Below are 21,164 nucleotides of genomic sequence, written 5' to 3'. Positions count from 1 at the left end.
GTTAATATGGGCCCATGCAAATGCTCCCTCCTTATTTCGGAGAAAATACTGTTGTTTTTTTGTTTAGACTATAACAGGCCCACAGCTGGTTTTAATACCCTGTCCAGTAAACGATAGGAACCTGTTTGCAATCACTGAGACACGTTATTTATGAACCGACTTCTTCATAATTGTCCCCAGACAGGGCCCGAGCACTCTCTAGCGGACATAAGCACCGAGGGGGGACCCGTAGGTGGCTCCCGGGTGGACGAGCCCCGCTCCCGCCCCTCACGGCGGCGGCAGGGCCGGGGCCAGCCCCGCCGGCGGGACGCGGCCGAGGGGAGAGGGGCGGTGCCTCTGCTCGCCCCGCCCCCTCACAGCTGCTGCCGGCCGCCCCTGTAGGCAGCGGGTGGCGGCGCGGGCGGGCTCCTGTGGCGGCGGTGCTGCCCGCTCTTTATGCCCGCTGACAGCTGCTGTCGCTCGGCGGCCGCCGGTGCTTGAGAGAGGGCGCCTGCCGCGCTCGCTCCCTCTCCCCTCGCCGCCGTCGCCGCCGTGCGTGTGCCGCGCCGAGCCGAGCCGGCGGCAGCGGCAGGCGGGGAAGCGCTCCTCGCCGCTCCGCCTCCGATCGCCGCCCGCTGCGGGGATGTGTGATTGCCATGGCGAGGCGGCTCTTCCCGGGGGCCTGGCTCAGGAAACCCCACTACGCGCAGGTAGGCCGGCAGCGAGCCGTCCCCCGCGGCGGGCGGGTCGGCCCGGGCAGGCCGGTGCCAACACACCCTGCCCTCCGCGCTCTCCCCTGCTGCAAAGTTACCTCTGGAGCGGGCGCCCCCCGCAGGGCTCGCCGCTTCCCCCGGCCCGGCGCGGGCGCGGCCGTCGTTCCTTCCCGCCGGCGCCTGGTGGCGGACGGGGCTCGGCTGCGCCGCGCTGCCGCTCGGCGGCTCGGCCGGCGGGAGGTCGCGGCGCCGGGTCTGAGGCGCTGGCCGCGGCCGGCGGGCCCCTTGGCGTCGGGGCACGGGAGCAGGTGGCGGGCGGCCTGGGGGGGCCGCGGTGCCTGTTGCGGCTCCTCCCGCCGGCCGGACCGGGCCTCTTGCCGCCTGCGGGGTGCAGCGAGCTCCGCGGGGCGCCCTCCCCGAGCGGCCGGCGTTGCCCGCTGGCGGGACCTGTTAGGCGGGAGCAGCCCGGCCGCCGGCTCCCTCGCCTCCCTCGGGCTCCCTGGGAATTTCCAGCTGGGCAGTTACTCCCGCGGCTTTGCCAGGGCCCGGAGGATCCCTCATGTTTTCCTCCCCGTGTCCCTCCTTTACACCTGTCGCCGGTGCTGTAGACGTCGATCCCATCAGAGGATGGACTACAGCTTGCACGAGTAGACTCATTTTTTCACGTGTCCTAAAAGAATTTTTGTCTGGCACTTTTCTTTTCCTGTCCAATAGTTAGCTGCCCTATGCATTTATGTATGCGCTCATAGACACACTTTGTATTTACATATACAGGTATGCGTTTGTATTACTTAAGCTATCAGTGTGAGAACGTTTTGGTTGCAAGTGCTGTAGCTAACGTAGCAGGAAGTTCGACTATGAAATGTTACTCAGTTGCAACCTTATGGTACATTGAGGGTTATTCTCTGGGATTCCTTTTAATGTGTTACATGATATTTTAACTAAAACGAGCATTTGTTGAGGTGGAGGGGATAAATATATTTACTGTTCTTACATATGCTACTTACATGTTCATCATCTGTTGCTATCTTATAAAATGCTTTGTGATCACTGGATTAAAACATGTAAACTTTGTCCTCGTGCATTTTGAAGTCTCAACTGTTTTAATTCCTCATCGTTTGGAACTTTCCCAATCTTATTCTCTTTTTAGAAGTGCCTGAAATGAGATGTAAAATCTAAGGAGAAGTGTACATATATGGATATAATCTTACCCTTTTTAGTTTTGGAGGTGGGTGTTCTAGTATCTGCAAATCTGGGTCGGTATCACTTGACTTTTAATCTAGAAAGGATTACTTTTGATCTATTTACTCAAGCAGATGCTTGTACAGTATTTGGAATCCCATAGGAGAAAGCCTGTGATACAAATAAAAATGAATTCATAATCTACATGCTGCCTTTCAAATTAGGATTTTCCAGATTGTTTGCCTCCTTTGCCTTGATAATCAAGTGTCTCTCTGATCATTATATGTGATGCCTGATAACATTTTTCTTCATTCTTCTTCTCAAAATTTACTTCAAGGCCTTTCAAGCAAAATATGTCATTTTAAAATCTTATGAGAAACAGCAAGACAGCAAAATATTTTATTAGAAAAACCAAATAATTTTTTTTATTGCAGATTTTAAATTTTTTTTTTTATTGTGCTATTTTTGGTTGTGCTTTCTTAAACTGGAAGCTGTGTTTGAATATTTTACAGATTTGTTTTAGGAGATCTGATAGTGGCTCTGTGAGCATATTTTTCAGTGTTAGACAGTGGATGTATGTTGATATTTGATGCAGCCATAGAATGGCAGCAAGCTGTCAATATATTGGCTCTTCTTGTCAGTGTATGCTGCTGTTGGTACATGACAAATGTAGTCATGGTTTAACTATACTAATCGCTGAGGGCTTTATTGAGATGTGTTTCCAAAGAAGCCAATGCTCTCTAAGTAAATGCTAGACTTCAACTCACTGAGATGTAGCTACAAGCAAGATGGAAAGATCTGTGTAGTATTATCAACAGTATTTAAAGTAGCACATCAGGGAAGATGGTTGTACAATGGAAGGTGTTGCTGAGTGACTTCCAAATTTTGTTGGCAGGTGTTAGACTTTTGAAAACTGTGTTGTGAAGTGAGCTGATAGAACATCGGGTTCTGCAAGACAGAACTTAATACCTGCTCTAGTTTTCCTTCTGTAATAGGAGCAGGATGCTATGAGTTGGTTTGCAACTTATACTCTATGGCAAATGTTCTATTATTATTTCACATGTTCTTTAGCTTTTATGCAGAATGCTAGATCTGTAGGTAATCAATATAAACTTTCTGGCTAAGAAGGATGTGCTATCAAGTATGAGCTCATGTAAAAGGAGCAGGATGAACACTTGGGTGTCTTACCTCAGCCCAAAAACCAGTGGTTAGGGACCCACAGAGTCAACATTAAAGTTTTGCCACAAAACATTAACTCTGAAATACAAAATTTTCCCATTGTTTAGACTGCAAATCATGTAATAATAGTAAAACAAGAAAAAAAAAATCAAACCTGACAAACTTTTAAATGCTACTAAAAGCACACACACACAAAAAATCTAATTGTACTTATAGGATTTTACAGTTGGGTGACTAACACTGTTGGGATTTTATGTTTTACAAGGAACAGTTAGTGTCCCAAATGTGGCAGACATTGTTCTTGGAGTATAGCAATTGTATCGTGAGGGTGACCCAGCAGGATTGCTCATTATAATAATAATGTAAAGAACACTTGCATGCTTGAAAGTTTTCTGGCCTCTAGAAATTCTGGACCAAGTTTACAGACCCCTTGGAAATTACTTTGGTAATATACAAGAGACTGCATTTGAAGGGCCAAAGAATAAACAGATTTCAAAGCCCTACAGAAAGAAATTTCCTATGTCATCTCTTTCCTCTAAGATTTTAATCCTTTTTATGCTTAACCTTTCCTTAAAAGAAACGTGCTGTCCACAGTGTTGGTAGTTATCTTTATTTTGAAAGATATCTCCAATTCTGTTTACTCAGGATATAAATAATTAAAGGCACTAGCATAGTCTTAAGCATGCACTGTCTGCTCTTAAAGATGTGAATGTGTCCAGTACATGACATCCAGACAGCGTGGGCTAATGTTCTCAGACATCATGTCAGCCTACCTGAAATGCATTTTATGATCTGTGAACCAGCCTGAACAGAGAACAAAATAGGATTTCTAATGTGATCAGCCTACAATTTTTAATCTGTTCTGTCCTATTGCTGTTATGTAAAACAAATGGAGTTAGCAACTCTGATTTGGAGAAGATTAATGTGCTATGGTTATGTGGAATACTTTGTGGAATTAAGCTCTCTGTACTATTAAACAAAGAAATGCTTTCATACTCTTTAACTGTAAAAATGTTTTAAGTAAAAAGTACACTTAAAAAACTGGCAAGTTATGTTGCATTTTGATCCATTACTCTCCATATGCTTTGGAGTGCATCCAGGCTTAGGTTTTGCCAGAAGTGGTTTTCCAGTTCTGTTTCAGGGGGATGAATATCTAATTATTATTCAATGCACATGGCTTAGTAGAATATACAAGTGATGGAAGAAGTCAACTGCAATATCATTTTAAGCATTACAAGTGCTTTCCTTCATTCTTGCATTCCCTGGCTTATACTTAAAAGTCTTGATGGGAGAGTGGAGCGGAAATGAGAAATGTGTTTCCTGGTTTTGAACACTTTCTTCGTTTTTTGATAATTTTGGAACTTTCAGTCCTTCTGTTGTCCTGAATATGTTGTTGTTAATAGTTTTCTAGCAGTTTGTCACTACTCTAAATGAAGTCTTTCTGTATGTATTGCTCCCTAATCTCTGTCTTGGACTTCTTGCACAGAAATGTGTTCAAATGATCTGCATAGCATATGTGCAATAAGTCTGCTGTATGCAGGGTGCTTGAGCACATGTGACCTAACCAGGCTCAGTAGATCCATGTCCCAGCTATGTTGGTACAGCATGTGCACACCAGTTCTGGCACTTCCAGATGAAGTGGACCAAGTGTCTCCGTGCTCCCAGACTGATTCTGGGGAGGAAACAGAAATCTGAGAGGGGGAATATATGGGAAGAAACAGAATAATGATTGGGCCTTTTGTTAAATGTGATAAGGAAGTCCTTATTAGAAAAGTAATTCCCTGTGAAACAAAAAGAGTTGAACCTTGTGGTCTTGTATAAGGAGATGTATGTTCATGTCAGTGTTCTGAACTGGCAGGACCTAAGTCTTTTGCAAGTCAAAAGCTACGCGACTGCTTTGGCACAGTGCTGAGCCCAAAATAAATCTAGCTTCTCCGGGACTTCCTGCCAAGTATATGATGTAGTCAGATGGCATTTAGGGAGGATTTTCTGTCCAAAACATATCCTCTTTCTGCCTGAGAAGGAGGACAAATTTGGATAAATCCATATATACAGTATTCTATCCTGTACTATGAATATGGTCAATACTCTGCAGTGGTCCTGAGGCCTGCAGACCACTGCTAGTATCTGAGATTATATCAGACGGCATGAGTTTAGTGCAAACTTGCATTAAATAGAACTTTGGTTTAGAGTTTAGTATTTTAAAGGTTCATGGAAGGAGTCAGCAAGAAACTTTGAGGAATTAAGGTTTGTCATACCAGAAGCTTGGGTTCCCAAGCAGTTTTTACACATGAAACAGCTTTGTCTAAAATTGTCAGATTTATTTCTATTGATCTTTCTCAGATTCTACCAGTAGTATTGTGTGCTATTATTTATGTTCTACAATATTAGGGTTATTAAAAATATTTAAAACAAAAAAATAAACCAAAAACCCAAAGCCAACAAAAAAGCACACAACCATCCAACCCCCAGCCTGTCTCTAAAGGAAATCATTGTATCTTATCTTTCAAATTGATGAAAAGTAATCATTAGCACTTATTTGCTATAATTCCTGATTCATAGGAGCTTCCTCTTGTGTAAGTGGGGGGAAATACTGAAGAAAGTTAATTTATTAGAAATAAGTTCAGTAATCGTATTAATAGAAGACATTTTGTAGAGGAAGTCTTGTGGCAGGCTTTAGGAAGATCATTGTCAGAATGGTCTGTAGAAATGAGGATGTGACGAAATAATTTTTAGTTGTCTTTCTAGGTGTTCTGCAATATTTTACTAATGACTAGGTAATTAAATAGTTATGAAGGAGTCACTTCTAAAACCAAAAATCAAATGGAAAAAAAAGTAAATACTCTTTTTACCTTTCTTATTCAAACTCTGCCCCAAGCATCCTGTTCTCTGCAGTTATTTTTTCCAGACTGGCTGCAGCTGTGGAACAATGATCCTTCATGTATTTGCACTTAGTATCTGTAAATGACGTTTGTGTCCTCTTTGTGGTTGCTTGCTCATAATAATCTGCAACCTGTGGGTCTTTTTTTTAAGTTTTATGAGCTCCTGTATCACATAGTTGTTGCTTGAATCACTGAAAATTCCCTGTCATTATATTTGGTATCCTTCCTTGTTTGTGGGTAGAATTTCGTATAATAAAAGAAGTTCTTGCGTTAATTTAAATCTCTGAAAGTGTGTGTGATGGAGTTATAGATCCAGATTTGGCTTCTGTGAGCTAGAAAGCCCTGGAAGACATGCTAGTATGTTGAAGTAAACATACTGAGAAACTGTACTGATGCAAATTTTGTCATGGATTGTTTTTATGCATTGTGTTTGGTATCCAAATGTGGCATGTATTTCAAATTATGATCGTTTCTGGCAAATGGTACTTCTCTTTGGAGAAATAAAACTGAAAATTGCATGTAAGAGAAAGCACTTGAACTTGCCAGAAGGCTTGGTGCTTATCAGAAGAAAGGAGGTGTCTTGCTATAGCTCCTGTGTTGATTTGATTACTTTTGGGGGGGCAGTATCCATTTTATAGCAAAAAAAATTATTTCCCCTTACGTTCCTTGTCTCCACACTTGTATAATAGAACGTAAAGGAAATACTTGGAATGCTACGCAGAGTGCAATATGGGGTAAACTGGGGCTCGGACCATATGAATACATCCCCTATACCCTGCCCCAAAGAAGCTAAGTAAATCTAACATTGAACCTTTATGAGTATGATTGTAAGTATTGACGTTCACGCACGCATTTGGCAGAGGATTTTAGTATTGTTGAGATGTAAGGTCGGTTCTTTTACATTGCAAGAATAGGTATTGTGGATGCGGTTAGTTTATAGTTAGCAGCCTTGAAGAGGGAAAAAAGTAGGAAATGCTGTAACTGAATACACTTTGTGTTAACTTGGTCCTCACCAACTCACCCCCCTGCCAAGATTTGCATCGTTGATCCTGCCCTTGTGCTGTAGCCTGCCCTTTTGTGGCTTAAAGGAGAAAGCCATGAACTTAAATGTTTTAGATAAATTATGCTGCTAACATAGGAAACTTTCTTTAGCTTATTTTTAACTGGTACTGTTACTTACTTTCTGAAAGAAATAGTACCTAAACTTACCCGAAGAATGAGACTTACAGAGAAAGTGTTTCCTTCAAGAATATGCAGGGCGTATGTCAAGATACGAGAAGGCTTCTGGTAGGATTCAAAAAAGCTAATTTTGAAGAAACATAATTAAACTTCATAAATGAAAGACACTTGAAAATTAAAGTACATGAGATGATAAAGCACCCAGCTTTGCTACCGAATTCTTAAATTGTGGTGCTTGTACTACAGTGCTGTTTACTTAAAAAAACAAAACCTCAACACATTTCTGGAGAAAGCTTTTATATGTAGGAATGTCATCTGTCAGCTTTTCCAGCTGCTGTAGGTCAAGTGCTGGATGGAGGATAGCAGACTACCATTCTTTCTTGCTCTATATAGAGCATCTCAGTAGCTCTAGGATGAGTAAGGAATGTGGGAGGTTGGGTGGGAAGGAAGAGCACTTACCTGAAACTCCAAAATATCCCCCCTCCCCCTTTTTTTTTTTTTTTTTTTCTGGCAGCAAATTTAGGTAGAATACCGTAAGCTGTTTAAAAACACATCCTTTTCAGACTGGATGCTTGAGAGTTTTGTTGCTGGAGGATTATGTGAGTGTGATGGTTGTGTTTGGGATTCATATATTTTATGAAATGCATGGTGAAACTTTGTCTGAGATTAAGTTCACAACGCTACACTGGTGGCATTTAGTTAGACGGAAAATTAAATTTCATGTTGGCTCTGTGGCTGTGCATGCAAGAAGTTAAGGATGGTTTCAGTCAGTCCTTGCCGATGCAGCCATTTGCATTTCAGCCTGGCACATCTTAATTGTACTTAGTCAGCAAGAGGCCTGAAAGCTGAGCTCTGTGGAGTTTTGCTGGCAAAGTCCAAGATGCTCCTCTGACCCCATGCTATACATACAGCTGGAGTGGCAGAGCGAGCATGCGCCTATACCTTAGTTACTCCAGCCCTTTATTTGTTTGACTACAGAAAGCTTCCAGTGAAAATGTTTTTTCATGAAGATGATTCTCAGAGTATATTTAACTGGTTTTGGTTCTGCAGACTCTGCTATGTGGTGGTAACCTTTGACAGGATTTGGGCAAGGGAGTGGCAATAACATTTGCTCGGTTGATGGGAAGTCATTCCTGACAAAAAGATGAGTACAAAAACCTAATGAACATGTCTTCATTGCATAGTCATAATAATTGAATATGATCTGATTTTCTTGAAGTACCATATTTTAAATAAAAATATTTTTGTACCTCTTTTCAGATGCTGCTGTCTTTCATTGTGCTTGCACAGGCAAAGAAGGTCATTCTTTCTGTTTGATGCTGTATCTAGTTACAGAAATGTTTGGTCAAAGTAAAAATAGATGAATGACTCACCTAGTTAGATAATCTCAGGAACTATACTATAGAGCACTTATTGGCATTATTACTATGTTGAAATCAGCAAAAAAAAAAATTAAGTTATGAAACGGTGAGTTTTTAGGTAGTATAAGAACAAATAAGTAAATTATTACAGAAGACATAGAACCTGCATGACTGTACTATAGTAGCTCTTATTTTTAAGTGCTAAAAGTAGTAGGTATCATCTGTTCTTCAACTAGCAGAAAGCATGAACAGAACAAAGAAAAAGCCCATTGTGTTCTCTAGATGGACTGAGAAAAATATGGTTGTATGCTCACAACTGATGCAGATCAGGTGATCCCTCAGTCCTGTAGAATGTTTTTATCTACTGGTTTGGGTCACCTCTCAGTTCAAAACTGTGTTTCAGGAGACCTCTGCTGGAGGGCTGTCTCAGGGCTGGTAACCTGGTCTTCCTGGGACAGATCTGCTGGGGAAGAGTAAATCTCGTTTTGTTTTGTGTAGTGTGGGTGTAAGAACTAAACTATGCAAAGAATCAGTCTGCTCTGCTTACAGCTTTCCTTTGGTTCTGGAAGTGAGAACAGGGAGAGAGACGTTCTCCTACTGCTTTGCTATACCACCTCTGCTGACTTCCCAGAGTTGTGAAAGAAGGATGCTTGTGGGTGATAAGTGCATTTTGTGTGTTCAGGACAAGGATTCTGAAGCAGGGAAGTGGTGCTGGGGAAACTGAAGTAGATGAGACACTGAGTAGTGCTGGAAACTTACTTGAGAATGGAAGACAGACAGTGGTAGAAGATTGAAACTGAGGCCAGTGTTGCAGAATCAGATGGAAATAGACTGGAAATAACTGGAAGAACAAGGATAGCAGGTAATGAGTGATTCAAGAGGGGGATACTAAGACTGCCTATGCAAAGAGTTTGAGATGCGTACTGGAAAGAAGAAACTAGTAAGTGAAAATTGTAAATCACTAAAGGCAGAAAACGGTCTGGAAGAAAGAATAGATGAGACTGAGTCCACCTGAGCTTGAACTAAGATTTCAGTTCTCTTCTGGAGGGGGTCGGGGGAAGTATTTCTGAACCAATGGTGAAGTATCAGTTCTCACTTATTGCTGGTTCACATGTAGGATGACTTCTACTGCTTTCCATCAGTCTAAGTAGTGTAGTTTGCAAGAAAGTTTGTGATTCTTCATATTGTAAGCATGTAGATGTTATATTTTGTCTCTTTTTTTTTTTTTAAGCCAAGAAATTACACTAAAAGTCTTGCAATTCTGTAATTTTTTTTTAGTAGTGTTCTTTCAGTGGGAAAGGTTTATGTATGGTGTGTGTGGTTGGTTGTGTTTTGGTTTTTTTTTTTTTTTTTTTTTATGCTACCCAGCCCCTTGCTGTCAGTTTGGGTTTTTTGGTTGTTCTGTCCTCCCTACCCACAGCTTACTCATACGTTTTTCTAAGCTGTTTCTAAATGTGCTGCAAACCACACAGTGTTATTGTTGGTCTCCTTTTGTACTCCATCCAGTTTATATCCATATTGTGGATACCATACTTTAGAGGAAATTACATGTTACTCCAGCTAAGGTCTTTGTGCTTCTGAGGAAAATAGCAGAGATTACTTCTGCCTTACAACACTCTCAATAAAATATCATGAAAGAGGAACTGATTGAAGGAACTATTTGGTCAAGATTTATCAGCAGAAAAAAAAAAAGCAGTTGGTAGTATCTGTCTGTTTTGGTTTTGTTTTTTTTTAACTAGGTAGTTTGAAGATCAAGTCAAATGAGTGTGTTTGAAGGAGTGAAGGATTAGGGATGCATAGCTGAAACACATGGCAGGACTGCAGCTGCATGGATTGGAATCACCTTTGGGTGTTTTGAAACTAACCTTTCTTGGATTATTTCTTCCAAGAGGAAAGGCTGTAATGCATGCTGGTTGTTTGTAATATTTTTATAAGTATTCATAAATTATTGTAGGTTTTCTTGTTAAAAAAGCTGATTTATTTACATCTGCTACAGTTCTGTGTTTTCCCTCCATTTTGAAGCTAGGTAATATTGTTCATCCTGTTGCCATTTTTTTGGAACCACTTCCTCCCCTCCCAGGTCTCCCTACATAAGCTTTCAAAGCTTACAGGTCGTGGCTGAGAGTTCACTCTGAAGCAGTATCAGGTTCTCCATTTAATTTTTCTCAGCTCAGTTCTTGATTGTTCACAATAAAACCTTTGCTTAGTTTCATAAAAACTGAAAAACAGTTTGAAATTTTTAATCAGTTGAGGAGCTAGCTGTCCTGGAGACAGAAATCCTCTGCTTAAACATAGATCAGTTAAAGAAATAGATTTTTTTTCTGTTTAACATGGCCCTTGTTAACCTCAGCCCTCATTTGGAGCAACCAAAGGTATGAAGCATTTCAAGCTATGGGTTACAGAAAGTTCACTTGTCCTAGGTGTGTCTGTCAGAGGCTTCTAGCAGTGAAATAGTGATGCAGCATATGATGGGCTTTCAGTCACAAGAAGCCAAGTAAGTTTTTTATTTTGAAGAAAACATGATCTGAAACAACAACTTGTGAGGAAATATTTGATTGTTTGGTTTCTAAATTTGCATTGGTAATTGCTTTATAGGATGCCTTTTTTTTTTTTTTTACGATTTTCTTCAAAGCATCTTTATTGATGGACCATTGTTGTAGTCTAGCATGACAATCTATGTTCCTGTACAGCACTCCTACCTTTCCTTCTCTAATCACATATAAGTAAGAGGGTACTCAAGAACTTCATTTGTTGAAGTGGCTCAAATCTTTGAAAGTTGTTTTTTGGATTGGTTTTTTCCCCAGAAAGTGTGGGTTTGGATATTTGTATTCCATGTTCCTCTTAACCTGTATTTATATTGAAGATGTGTAGTTTCATTAAAGTATTAGACGTCTACACTACCACAAGCAGCCTTTCAGAATTCTGATAGTACTTCTTAGACAGCATAAACAAATCTTTTGCATTATTTAATGATAAATTTTTTGTATTTAGTCTTGTTTATGGATGTTTAGAGAAGACCAGGGATTCTATTGGCATCATTTACTGTGGGTGGGTACAATGATTTAGTTTTCAAGTGACTTTTTGGTACATGAATATGCTATATATGTTATGGAAAGGAATATTCATTTTGCTCTCTTCAGCCATTTAAAACATGAATGGTTAAAAAAATAATTGCTTGCAGTATGTGGTCATCTTTAAACTGTTTTCACTTGCAGCACCGACAGTGGAGGAACAAAACTTAAAAATAAGGCAAATAGGTTTAAAATGTTGTTGGCAAAATTACTTTAGAATATTTCTTGTGGTTTTGCCAAGGTGTGCTATCTTGCAGTTGTGCTGACACAACTGTTTGCAGACTTGTGCTGTGAATCAGGTCAACTTCCTGATTTCATCTCACAAACTGTTCTTTGAGTGTCATTACAATAAAAATGGGCTTCAATATAGAGATGCAAAGAAGCAAGGGCCAGGCAATTTGTACTGTACTGAACAATTTGTATGGTGAAATTGCAGTGTAAGCAAGTCCAAAGATGCAATTGGTCTGTTTCAGTTCTGATTTTTCAAAAGCAGAAAAATTCAGAATGTAACACTAATGAGGGCTGGTCTGTAAATATTTACTTATCAGTAAAGTTCCTCTGGCTGTATGACCATATAATCTTGTGTTATTTCAGCTGAAATACAGAAAATTATGGCTTAGTATATTAAAGAAAATAGAAATTACTTTCTTGAATCTCCAAATGCTGGGCTGTAACTACAATATTTACTCAAAGGCAGAGTAACTGGTCTTGACACAAGGAAAGGTTTGAGATGATAAAGTAGGCAAGTGTGTGTATATGATCCTATGGAAAGAAAACATCCACTTACAAGTCAGACCTCTTGTGTTAGACTTGTATACAAGCATGTTGCAAATGTAATTTACTTCCATAAGATGTCTGAAGTTTAAGATTGTTCCCAAATATGTTTTAGTGATGTTCCTAATTTTTCAGTGAAGCTTTGAATTCTTGTTCCAAGCAAGGTGAAGAGTGTGCAGATTTGAACAAGCTTCAGTAGATCGCATAAAGACAATATTAAAACCCTTGTTCTACTGTAGAAAGAGAGAAATTGTGGTTAGAGCAGTGGACTGTGACTTTTGAGATCTAGATTTAGGTATGAGTCATTACCTGTGAGGCCTTGGGAGAGCTGGTCTGCTTCCACTTGTCCTAAGGACAAGTGTTCACCTATTTTGTATTTAAATTTGAATTGGTGCAGATATTGTGGAAATGTATTCATTAGCATCTTGGAACCACAAACACTTACTTTGATGTGGAATTTCATGGTACTTGCATGTTTTGAAAGGATGTAGAGCATCATGAGAAATATTTATGCTAGAACTGTTCAAAGGCCATGCCAACATGCTTCTGCTTTTCTGTGGAACTTGTTGGGTTACCTTCCTGCATTATTCAGTTTGGGCTTTTTGGTGCTTTTGTTGGGAGGAGTGTGTGATGGGGGGTATGTGAGGGGTCAAGGATTAAGATTTCCTTGGACTGAGGCCTTTGACTTTGGCAGCATTGTATTGTAGGGTCATTTGGGCATAAGGGGTGTCTACCCACTTCTCTCAAAATACAGCCAAAAGGCTCTCAATCTTTCTCTTAGAATGAGCTACGTGGACTTTGGGATTGCTTTTTTACATTTGCAAGTGTTAAAACACCTTGCATGCACCTTCTCCTTGATTCACGATTACCTATTGATTTTTGAAAATTGTTAGGTTATAAGGTGGAATGGTAATAGGATATAAAATCAAGGGCTGAGCCATATAGCATCATCTTTCCTAGCAGTTTTTCTGTGCTGTTTCTCGCATTCCTGCTTCTCTTTGGCATTTGATGTTCCCTACAGAATTGTATGGGGTCAAGATACACTCCCTCTTTTGTCTTTGGATGGAGTGAGTGCCTGTGCGAAACTACACCCTGAATCACTAGATGAGTTAAGATGGAAGAGTCAGAACTCTGGATTCTATAGGAGTAGGACTCCTATACCTAGGGTTTATACTACTTCTGTTAATATTTCAAATAGTCAGCTCTTGTAAGAGGTGATAAACCAAGCTACCATTCAACTGATTTAAACTGTTTCTTTGATCTTACTTTCCTTAAAAATGAATTATGTATTTAGAAAGGGAAATGCATCTTTAATGATCTTCCTATATCTGTTGGAGATTGTTTTCTTTAGTAATATTATTTCTTTCTAAAACATAAAGTACTTAAAAGCTGAAGCCACATTTACAAATTACTATCAAATTGTAGTAATTTGGAACTATTCCAGTGCTTTTTCTCCCATGCAGATGAAGCCATCTGAAATTAGTATGTGTGAGGTGGGTTAACCTGGTATGTATGTATGTGGCAGCAAAACTGCTCATTGTTGCTACCTTACTTGGAACCTTTTCCAAATATAGGGAATGGTTGCTTTATGAGGAACAGCTAAGTTAGGACCTGTCAATCTGGAAAAGAGATGATGTGGCAGGGAGACATGTGATGGAGGCTTACAAAATCATGACAGATTGGGAGAGAGTGGACAGAAACCGGTAACTCATCTCTTCCAATATGTGAACTAGGGGATCTCAAACAGAGCTAATATGAACCAGATTTAAGCAAAAGGAAGTCCAGTCCCTGACCTCGGTACAGTGGATAGTAGACCTGTGAAATTAATTGCTAAAGGGTGTTGTGGATGCTAGAAGTTTATGTGGTAGTTTGGTTAAGTTCATGGAAGTTAAATGATTTATGATTTACCAAATATAGAAAATCACATCTGGCTTAGCAAGTTCTTCTAGAGGAAAATGGGAACACATTTGGGATATATATTATTGGTTTTCACCCTTTGATGGCATCTAGGATCTCATACTGACCCAATATAGCTGGTCTCATGCACTTTCCTTATATCCTGTTGCTAAGCTGATAATGACTTTCTAATTTTTTTTCTAATACTGATGTAAGTATCAAAATCAAACCATTAGCACACCAGACTCTGGGGGCAGGGATTGGGAAGAAAAAGATAAAAACGTGCCTCCTCCCTTATAAGGCGCTTAACTCTCCCTCAGTTCTTGATTTATAGATACTTTTTTCTTCTCTTCCTAGTGAAAAATGTAAATTTGAGGCCACATAAACAACAGGGAAGTCTTGTATACAGTTATGGAAATGCCACTGAAGGTGAGGCTGGTGCAGAGGAATTTTACTTGCCTCATTAAATGATGTCATTTCAAGGAAGAAGAGGGAGACTCAAGCACATGGAACCTGTCCCTGATACCCTCCCAGCTCACTGTGTATCTATCTTGCATATTTATACGTTAACACAGATTATTTTTTTGACCAGATGCCTGGTCTGTTGGATTTGGTTTACTGGGAGTGGAACACAAATAACCGGTCTTAGAGAAAAATGCAAGCAGTTGAGCTCTGGCAGTTTATGATTTTGATCAAATTGATTCTTGCAGTCTAGCTTGCCCTATGAGGTTCTGTCACCATTTCTTCTGTTTATTTATATCTTAATTTTCCTTCCACCTACATAAGTCAAACTGACCTCCCCTATCGGTTTTTCTCACTGAAGGAAGTGAAGGTTCCTTGTAATGCAGTCTGCTTGTTTTATCACTATGGAAGTCAAATTCTTAAAAGTTAAATAGTAAATCATGTTTGTTTCTATCATTCTGATTACTGCTGCATGAATTACAAAGAATATTTTCTCTTTGTGTCCTCTAGGTACGTTTCTCATATATGCGGATGAAGTATCTCTTCATCTCTTGGTTAGTAGTATTTATTGGCAGCTGGGTTACCTATGTTCAGTATTCCACCTACACAGAACTATGCAGAGGACATGACTGTAGGAAAATAATAGTAAGTATATATAGCATAGCTTTCTTAAGTGTTTGTCTTGACTAATTCCACAGCCAATTCAGTCAGCACCACATGTAAATTAATCAGATTCTGATATTCCATCACATTGAAGTAAGATTATATTTTTAATTACAGATAAAACCAGTTATGTTTCTTAACATTGTTTTGGTGTAGGGTTATTAAAATTGTTTTCTTAACAGTCAGGTGTTGGGAGAGCTATAGTTATTTCATTCTTTCTTGGGCAATTTGTTAAATATTTTTCTCCCTGTTTGTTTCAGTGTGATAAATACAAGACTGGAATTATTGATGGGTCAGCATGTAGCAGTCTTTGTGCTAAGGAAACATTGTATTTTGGAAAATGTTTGTCAACAAAGCCCAACAGCCAGGTATGGCTTTACTCATCCAAACTTTCTGGTTTTGTATTTCCCACTGAAATTCATTGCCTGGAACAGGGGTCCTCAAACTACAGCCTGTGGGCCGGATATGGCCCCCCAGGGTCCTCAATCTGGCCCCCGGTATTTACAGACCCCCCCTGCCCCCCCCCATCCCCCCCCTCTCCCCGCCGGGGGCTGGGGGGGAAACCAAGCAGCCGCAGATGACTGCCTGCCACTGCATCCGTGCCCGGCCCCCTGTTTAAAAAGTTTGAGGACCCCTGGTCTGGAACATCAAGTAGACCTTAGTGTCAGCAAACTGTATCTATTTAATACAGATTATTTCAAACTCTGTTTGCTGTGACATACAGAGCATGTTTATGTGTGTGTATATAATGTATCTATATATAAAATACATAGGTATTGTATATATCTTTAATAGTATACTATATACAATAGATACCTATATAATATTACATACAGGTTTATTTATATATATTATTCCTGGATGTAGGGAGTATATTGTTATTTTAGAATACATATATTTTGGAAACATTTATATATAAAAAATACATAATTACACTGGATCCTTCCATGGTTTGGTAGAATAACTATAGTTTTGTATAGCACACTGCTCTGCTGTCCTCCTTCTCAAATAGAAGCAGCAGCTCTTAACAACCTGTGCAAAGGCAGCAGTAATGTCAATATAATATTTATCAAGCTGTCTGTTGTATTTTGACAAACTAGTGTCTCCTGAGCAGCTGCAGTAGTGCATTTGAAGTTGCCGTTGTTTGAATGTGCTCTGCACAGGACTCCATTTTCTAATCTGTGTTGTTGCTTGACACCTGAAACAGTGGTTGGAGTACAGGTGGTCTTTAGGTGATGGACTTCTACAGTGTATTTTACCTTTTTCCCTCTTTTCCTGCATAGATGTATTTAGGAATCTGGGGAAATCTGCAAGGTGTTATAAAATGCCATATGGAAGAAGCTGCTAGACTGGATTTTGGTACTGACCCAGAACCAAGGAAGGAAATAGTCCTGTTTGATAAACCAACAAGAGGAACCACTGTTGAGAAATTCAAAGAAATGGTATATAGTCTTTTCAAAGTAAGTATACTTATTTATATATATTTATTCTATTTTAACAGAAAGGCTTATTTTCCTGCAGCTGGCGAGAATGCCCTATTCTATGAACCTTGTTCAAGTGCATGTTAGAAAAATAACCAGCACAAATTTTTTTTTTTCCCAGAGGCACTTATCTTGAAGTAACTAATTTTCTTAATTTTAAATCTTTTTTTTTACTACTTTTCTTTACTTTTCAACAGATGGAAGCTGGTATGAGTCTTGCATATCTACAGATTTCACTTGTATTTGTATAGAAAATATGGTAAAAATACTTGGGGGGAGAGGCAGGGGAGTTGAGTAGTTTTAGTGTTCTGGGGTTTTTTTTTCTCCTTGTGGGATTATTGTAGCTGAGTACAAAGACTGAAACGCAATTTGAAAACTGTTTCATGCTTGGAAGAGTTACTATGTTAACTGAGCAGCAGGACTCTCAATGGGAATAACCAGCCACGCTTCTCACACTTCTCTTGGTGTTGTATTAATGTGATACTTATTTCTATTGCCTTAATGCTACCCCACAATTCTCATAAAATGGAGTAATCACTCTGATGCTGTGTCAATACTGTTTTGGGTTTTATTTCTTAAAATTCTCTTGCTGTTGTCACAGTTCCTATGTCTCCAGTGATGGAAATAATGCTGTTCTAACTGAGTGAGCAAATGTGTACACATGCACACACATGTAACATAATTACGTAAAACTGATGACAGTTGTCATGCATTACAGTAGCTTTTTCCCTAAGAAAGGGTGAGCAGCAGGTGTTTTGAGTAGTTTTCAGGAGAATCTGGGAAAAGTTCATATGACTTTGTGTGTATTTGTGGTAGTTGAAAATGCAACAGTTCTGATTCCAGCAATGGTATCTTTCTCTGTATTGATACGATGGAGGTGGTTACATCAAATAACAAAGTTTTACAGTACACTTATTGTATGGGATTTGTACCCAGTGTGCCTTGGTACGTTTTATAGTTGTCCAAAATATATTTGACACTACTGTAATTTCTCTACACTTGTAAGGTTTAGTCATCTGAAAACTAAACCTGATCTAGATGTTTAAATTCTACATTTTTCTGTGAGAACATTTAACACGCTACTTGCTATGATTTTTTCTAGACTGATATGACCAAGAACAGTATTTGAATTTTAAATGTTTGCATTTTGAAATGCAAAGAACGCTAGTACTCTAAGATCATATACTTGGTGCCTTTGAAAACAGAACAGAAAACAAGCTCTTCAGGCATCTGATAGCAAGTCCTATGACGTTTATAATCAATGAAAACTAGAATGTAACATAACATAGCCTACCTTACTATCCACAGAAAGAGAGTAAGAAGAGGTAGAATGACAGGTGGATTGGTGGCAGTTGATGAAATCATACTTAATCTTTTTCATTTGTTGCTTTTAGGCAAAATTGGGTGAACAAGGAAATCTTTCAGAACTGGTTAATCTCATCCTATCTTTTGCTGATGGAAACAAAGATGGTAGAGTTTCTTTGCCAGAAGCAAAATCTGCATGGGCACTTCTGCAGCTAGATGAGTTTCTGTTAATGGTGATGTTGCAGGATAAAGAACATACTCCCAAGCTGCTGGGTTTTTGTGGGAATCTCTATGTGACTGAAAGAGTTGAATATACCTCTCTCTATGGAATCAACCTTCCATGGATTATAGAACTTTTCATTCCCTCTGGCTTCAGAAGAAGCATGGACCAATGGTTTACTCCATCATGGCCAAGAAAGGCAAAAATAGCTATAGGGCTTTTAGAATTTGTGGAAGATATTTTCCATGGACCTTATGGAAACTTTCTTATGTGTGATACAAGTGCCAAAAATTTGGGATATAATGATAAATATGATTTGAAAATGATGGACATGAGAAAAATTGTGCCAGAAATGCATTTGAAGGAAATGATTAAAGATCGTCAGTGTGAATCAGATTTGGACTGTATTTATGGTGCAGACTGTAGAACTCTGTGTGACCAAAACAAAATGAGATGTACCACAGAAGTAATTCAGCCAAATTTGGCAAAAGCCTGTCAGCTGCTTAAAGACTATCTGCTTCGTGGTGCTCCTTCTGATATCCATGAAGAACTAGAAAAACAACTGTACTTGTGTATTGCTCTTAAAGTCACAGCAAATCAGATGGAAATGGAGCATTCTTTAATACTGAATAACTTAAAAACTTTACTGTGGAAGAAAATTTCCCATACAAATGACTCTTAGCTTCTCCACCAGCAGAAGATAACATTGATGCCTGCCACTAGAGGTGGCCTATCACATTTGATAAAAATGATCTGCAGCATTTTTTAAAGGTTTCTTTACTCAAGATTTCATTAATTGCTCTTATAACTCTTGCCCTTCAGTCAGTACCTTTAAGATAGGGCTTCTCAAAGAACGAACGTGCCACTGAATGATCGGGCAGAGGCCAGAAGCACTTCTGGTGTTCCACTGCTATGTTACGGAAACAAAACCCTTGCATGCTTGACTGTTCTGTGCACTTTGTCAGATCTTTAACAGGATGAAAAGTATTTACTGTGCCACTACATCAAGTGATGGAACATCTTCTAATTCTGTGCAAATCATTGCTCACTTGTGAAATACCTGCATAAGACTTTAATCTTAAGTAGTTTTATGAAGAAACACCACTACTGCAAATAATGTGTCCAAGTCCAAGCTGCTGTTGTGAATAAACTGAACTGTTGAGATTGAAGTTTACTAATACCTTGGCACGGCAGAATTTGCACATTAATAATTTTAAAGCTGTGGAAAATTAGGATTTTACTCTAGAACTGACAGGTTGTAATATGAGACTTAAATCAGATTCTGTTTACACCTTGTTACCTCATGCTTACATCCTGAATGTTTAAGTAGTTCAACACTTTTTAAATCCTCACACAGCAAACCATGTTGGGAGCCAAGAATATTAGGATGTTATTTTTTACAATCATGTACATGGTCTAGAAGCAGTATCAGCATCCATTTCAAAAACTGTAGATTATCGTACTTCAGTTGAAGCATTTAACTCAAATTAAACTGTAGCAAACATGGAAAAGTAAGGAGTTTGTGGAGTGAGCTATTGCATGGGAACTTAATTTTTAATAATACTGATAGCAGAAATAACCAAGCAGTTAAAAAAGGAAACTTGCATAGCACAGGAATCTGCTCTAGATGTGAAACGAGTGATAGCTGTGGATAAAGTTTTGACTCTTTACTGTCCCTCCAGATTTGGGTACAGACTTGTCCTTAAATTCTCTTGAACTCTTGTGGGATGTATATAAGCCAGAGCTAGACCTGAACTGCGGGACACAAGCTAGATTGCTCAGGATCATGGAACACTGCTTAAATGAGCCTGTGAGACAGTAACAGCTAGCATTGAGGTGGAATTTAAGTGAGCTGTAGTGTTACTACATTTTTTTTATAGTAGCATCTATGAGTCACTGTTAAGTCTTGAGTAAATAAAACCATCTGATCCTGGCATTCCATATGGCATGACCAATGTACTGCCTTTAATCTGCACCTGTTTTTTCTCAGATTTACATCTGTTTCCAATTACTCAGAACTGGATATCCATAAAACACCTTAACATTGTCCTCAATACTTAAAAGCATTTTTAAAATAAACGTTAACAATTAGGTAGGAAGTGGTTTTAGTAGCAGTCATCCTCGCCCTTTAATTCATTTTCATCATAGTTAAGGACAAGCTTTATTTAAATATTTGAAGGTTCTTAATTCCTTTAGCTATCCTGTATTAAATGCTTTCCTTAAACAATTTAAGTAGAAGACCAACAAACTCATTTTTCCATACCGTAGTACGCAGCTTGGGTTAAAAGTGTTATTGTTTTGTAAACACTGGCTTTTTCATTTAAGAATTACTGTGCTAATGTGAATTATCGTCTCTTAACTTGATGATGTCCTCCAACCACAAGCTAGTAAGTATCTGTAGCCAGGAATACACTCAAGTGTAAAGTGGTCATGTTCGTGGTGGGAAAAATCTGACTGTAGTTGCCAATAGGTTTTTGGGCAGAGAAGATTATGGAACACAAAATGATGTTGGGTATTTTAAACAACTGGAAAACATGTTTAATAGTGCAGTTTGTTGTACAGAATCTTCATTTCTATTGCTGTTGCATAAAGTTGAACCTTTCATTGGAGGAAAAAAAATATACTTTTGTTTACAATCAAAGGCCTCCTTTTGTCTTTCAGTAGCCGTACTTATCATATATCAGTATTTTAAAGCAATACATTCCCTGTAGCCTACTTGACTCATGTTTTAACTGTGCCAGCAACTCAGTCTAAGGGGAAATAAATAACAAATGCCGATGAAATTGAGCTGTAAGAGAAAATAAGGGATGGGGTAAG

The 21,164-nt window shown here is 39.2% G+C and overlaps 1 protein-coding gene across 2 annotated transcripts; it reads left to right on the top strand.

Moving 5' to 3' along the window:
• The first annotated feature begins 364 nt into the window (after positions 1–364).
• Positions 365–20,988, top strand: DIPK1A (divergent protein kinase domain 1A). Of its 2 annotated transcripts, none has more exons than XM_056355225.1 (5): positions 365–689; positions 15,189–15,323; positions 15,602–15,709; positions 16,625–16,801; positions 18,217–20,988. In XM_056355225.1, exons 1-5 carry the CDS (start codon positions 636–638, stop codon positions 19,027–19,029), a joined length of 1,287 nt encoding a protein of 428 aa, XP_056211200.1. In that variant the 5' UTR covers positions 365–635; the 3' UTR covers positions 19,030–20,988. The 2 variants fall into 2 exon arrangements, with proteins under 2 accessions (XP_056211200.1, XP_056211201.1); XM_056355226.1 differs by lacking the exon at positions 365–689 and adding an exon at positions 13,849–14,645.
• Positions 20,989–21,164: the final 176 nt, after the last annotated feature.

Source organism: Falco biarmicus, chromosome 11 (assembly GCF_023638135.1).
Source record: "Falco biarmicus isolate bFalBia1 chromosome 11, bFalBia1.pri, whole genome shotgun sequence".
Classification (NCBI taxonomy): Eukaryota; Metazoa; Chordata; class Aves; order Falconiformes; family Falconidae; genus Falco; species Falco biarmicus.
Note: the sequence above shows the minus strand (reverse complement) of the source record. Positions and strands in the feature narration are given on the sequence as shown.

Bases quoted from the DNA above. Each gene is read 5' to 3' on its own strand.
- DIPK1A (XM_056355225.1), top strand. From the start codon at position 636: ATGGCGAGGCGGCTCTTCCCGGGGGCCTGGCTCAGGAAACCCCACTAC. The intron at 690-15,188 runs GTAGGCCGGCAG...TGTGTCCTCTAG, and splicing joins GGAAACCCCACTACGCGCAG to GTACGTTTCTCATATATGCG. The intron at 16,802-18,216 runs GTAAGTATACTT...TGTTGCTTTTAG, and splicing joins TGGTATATAGTCTTTTCAAA to GCAAAATTGGGTGAACAAGG.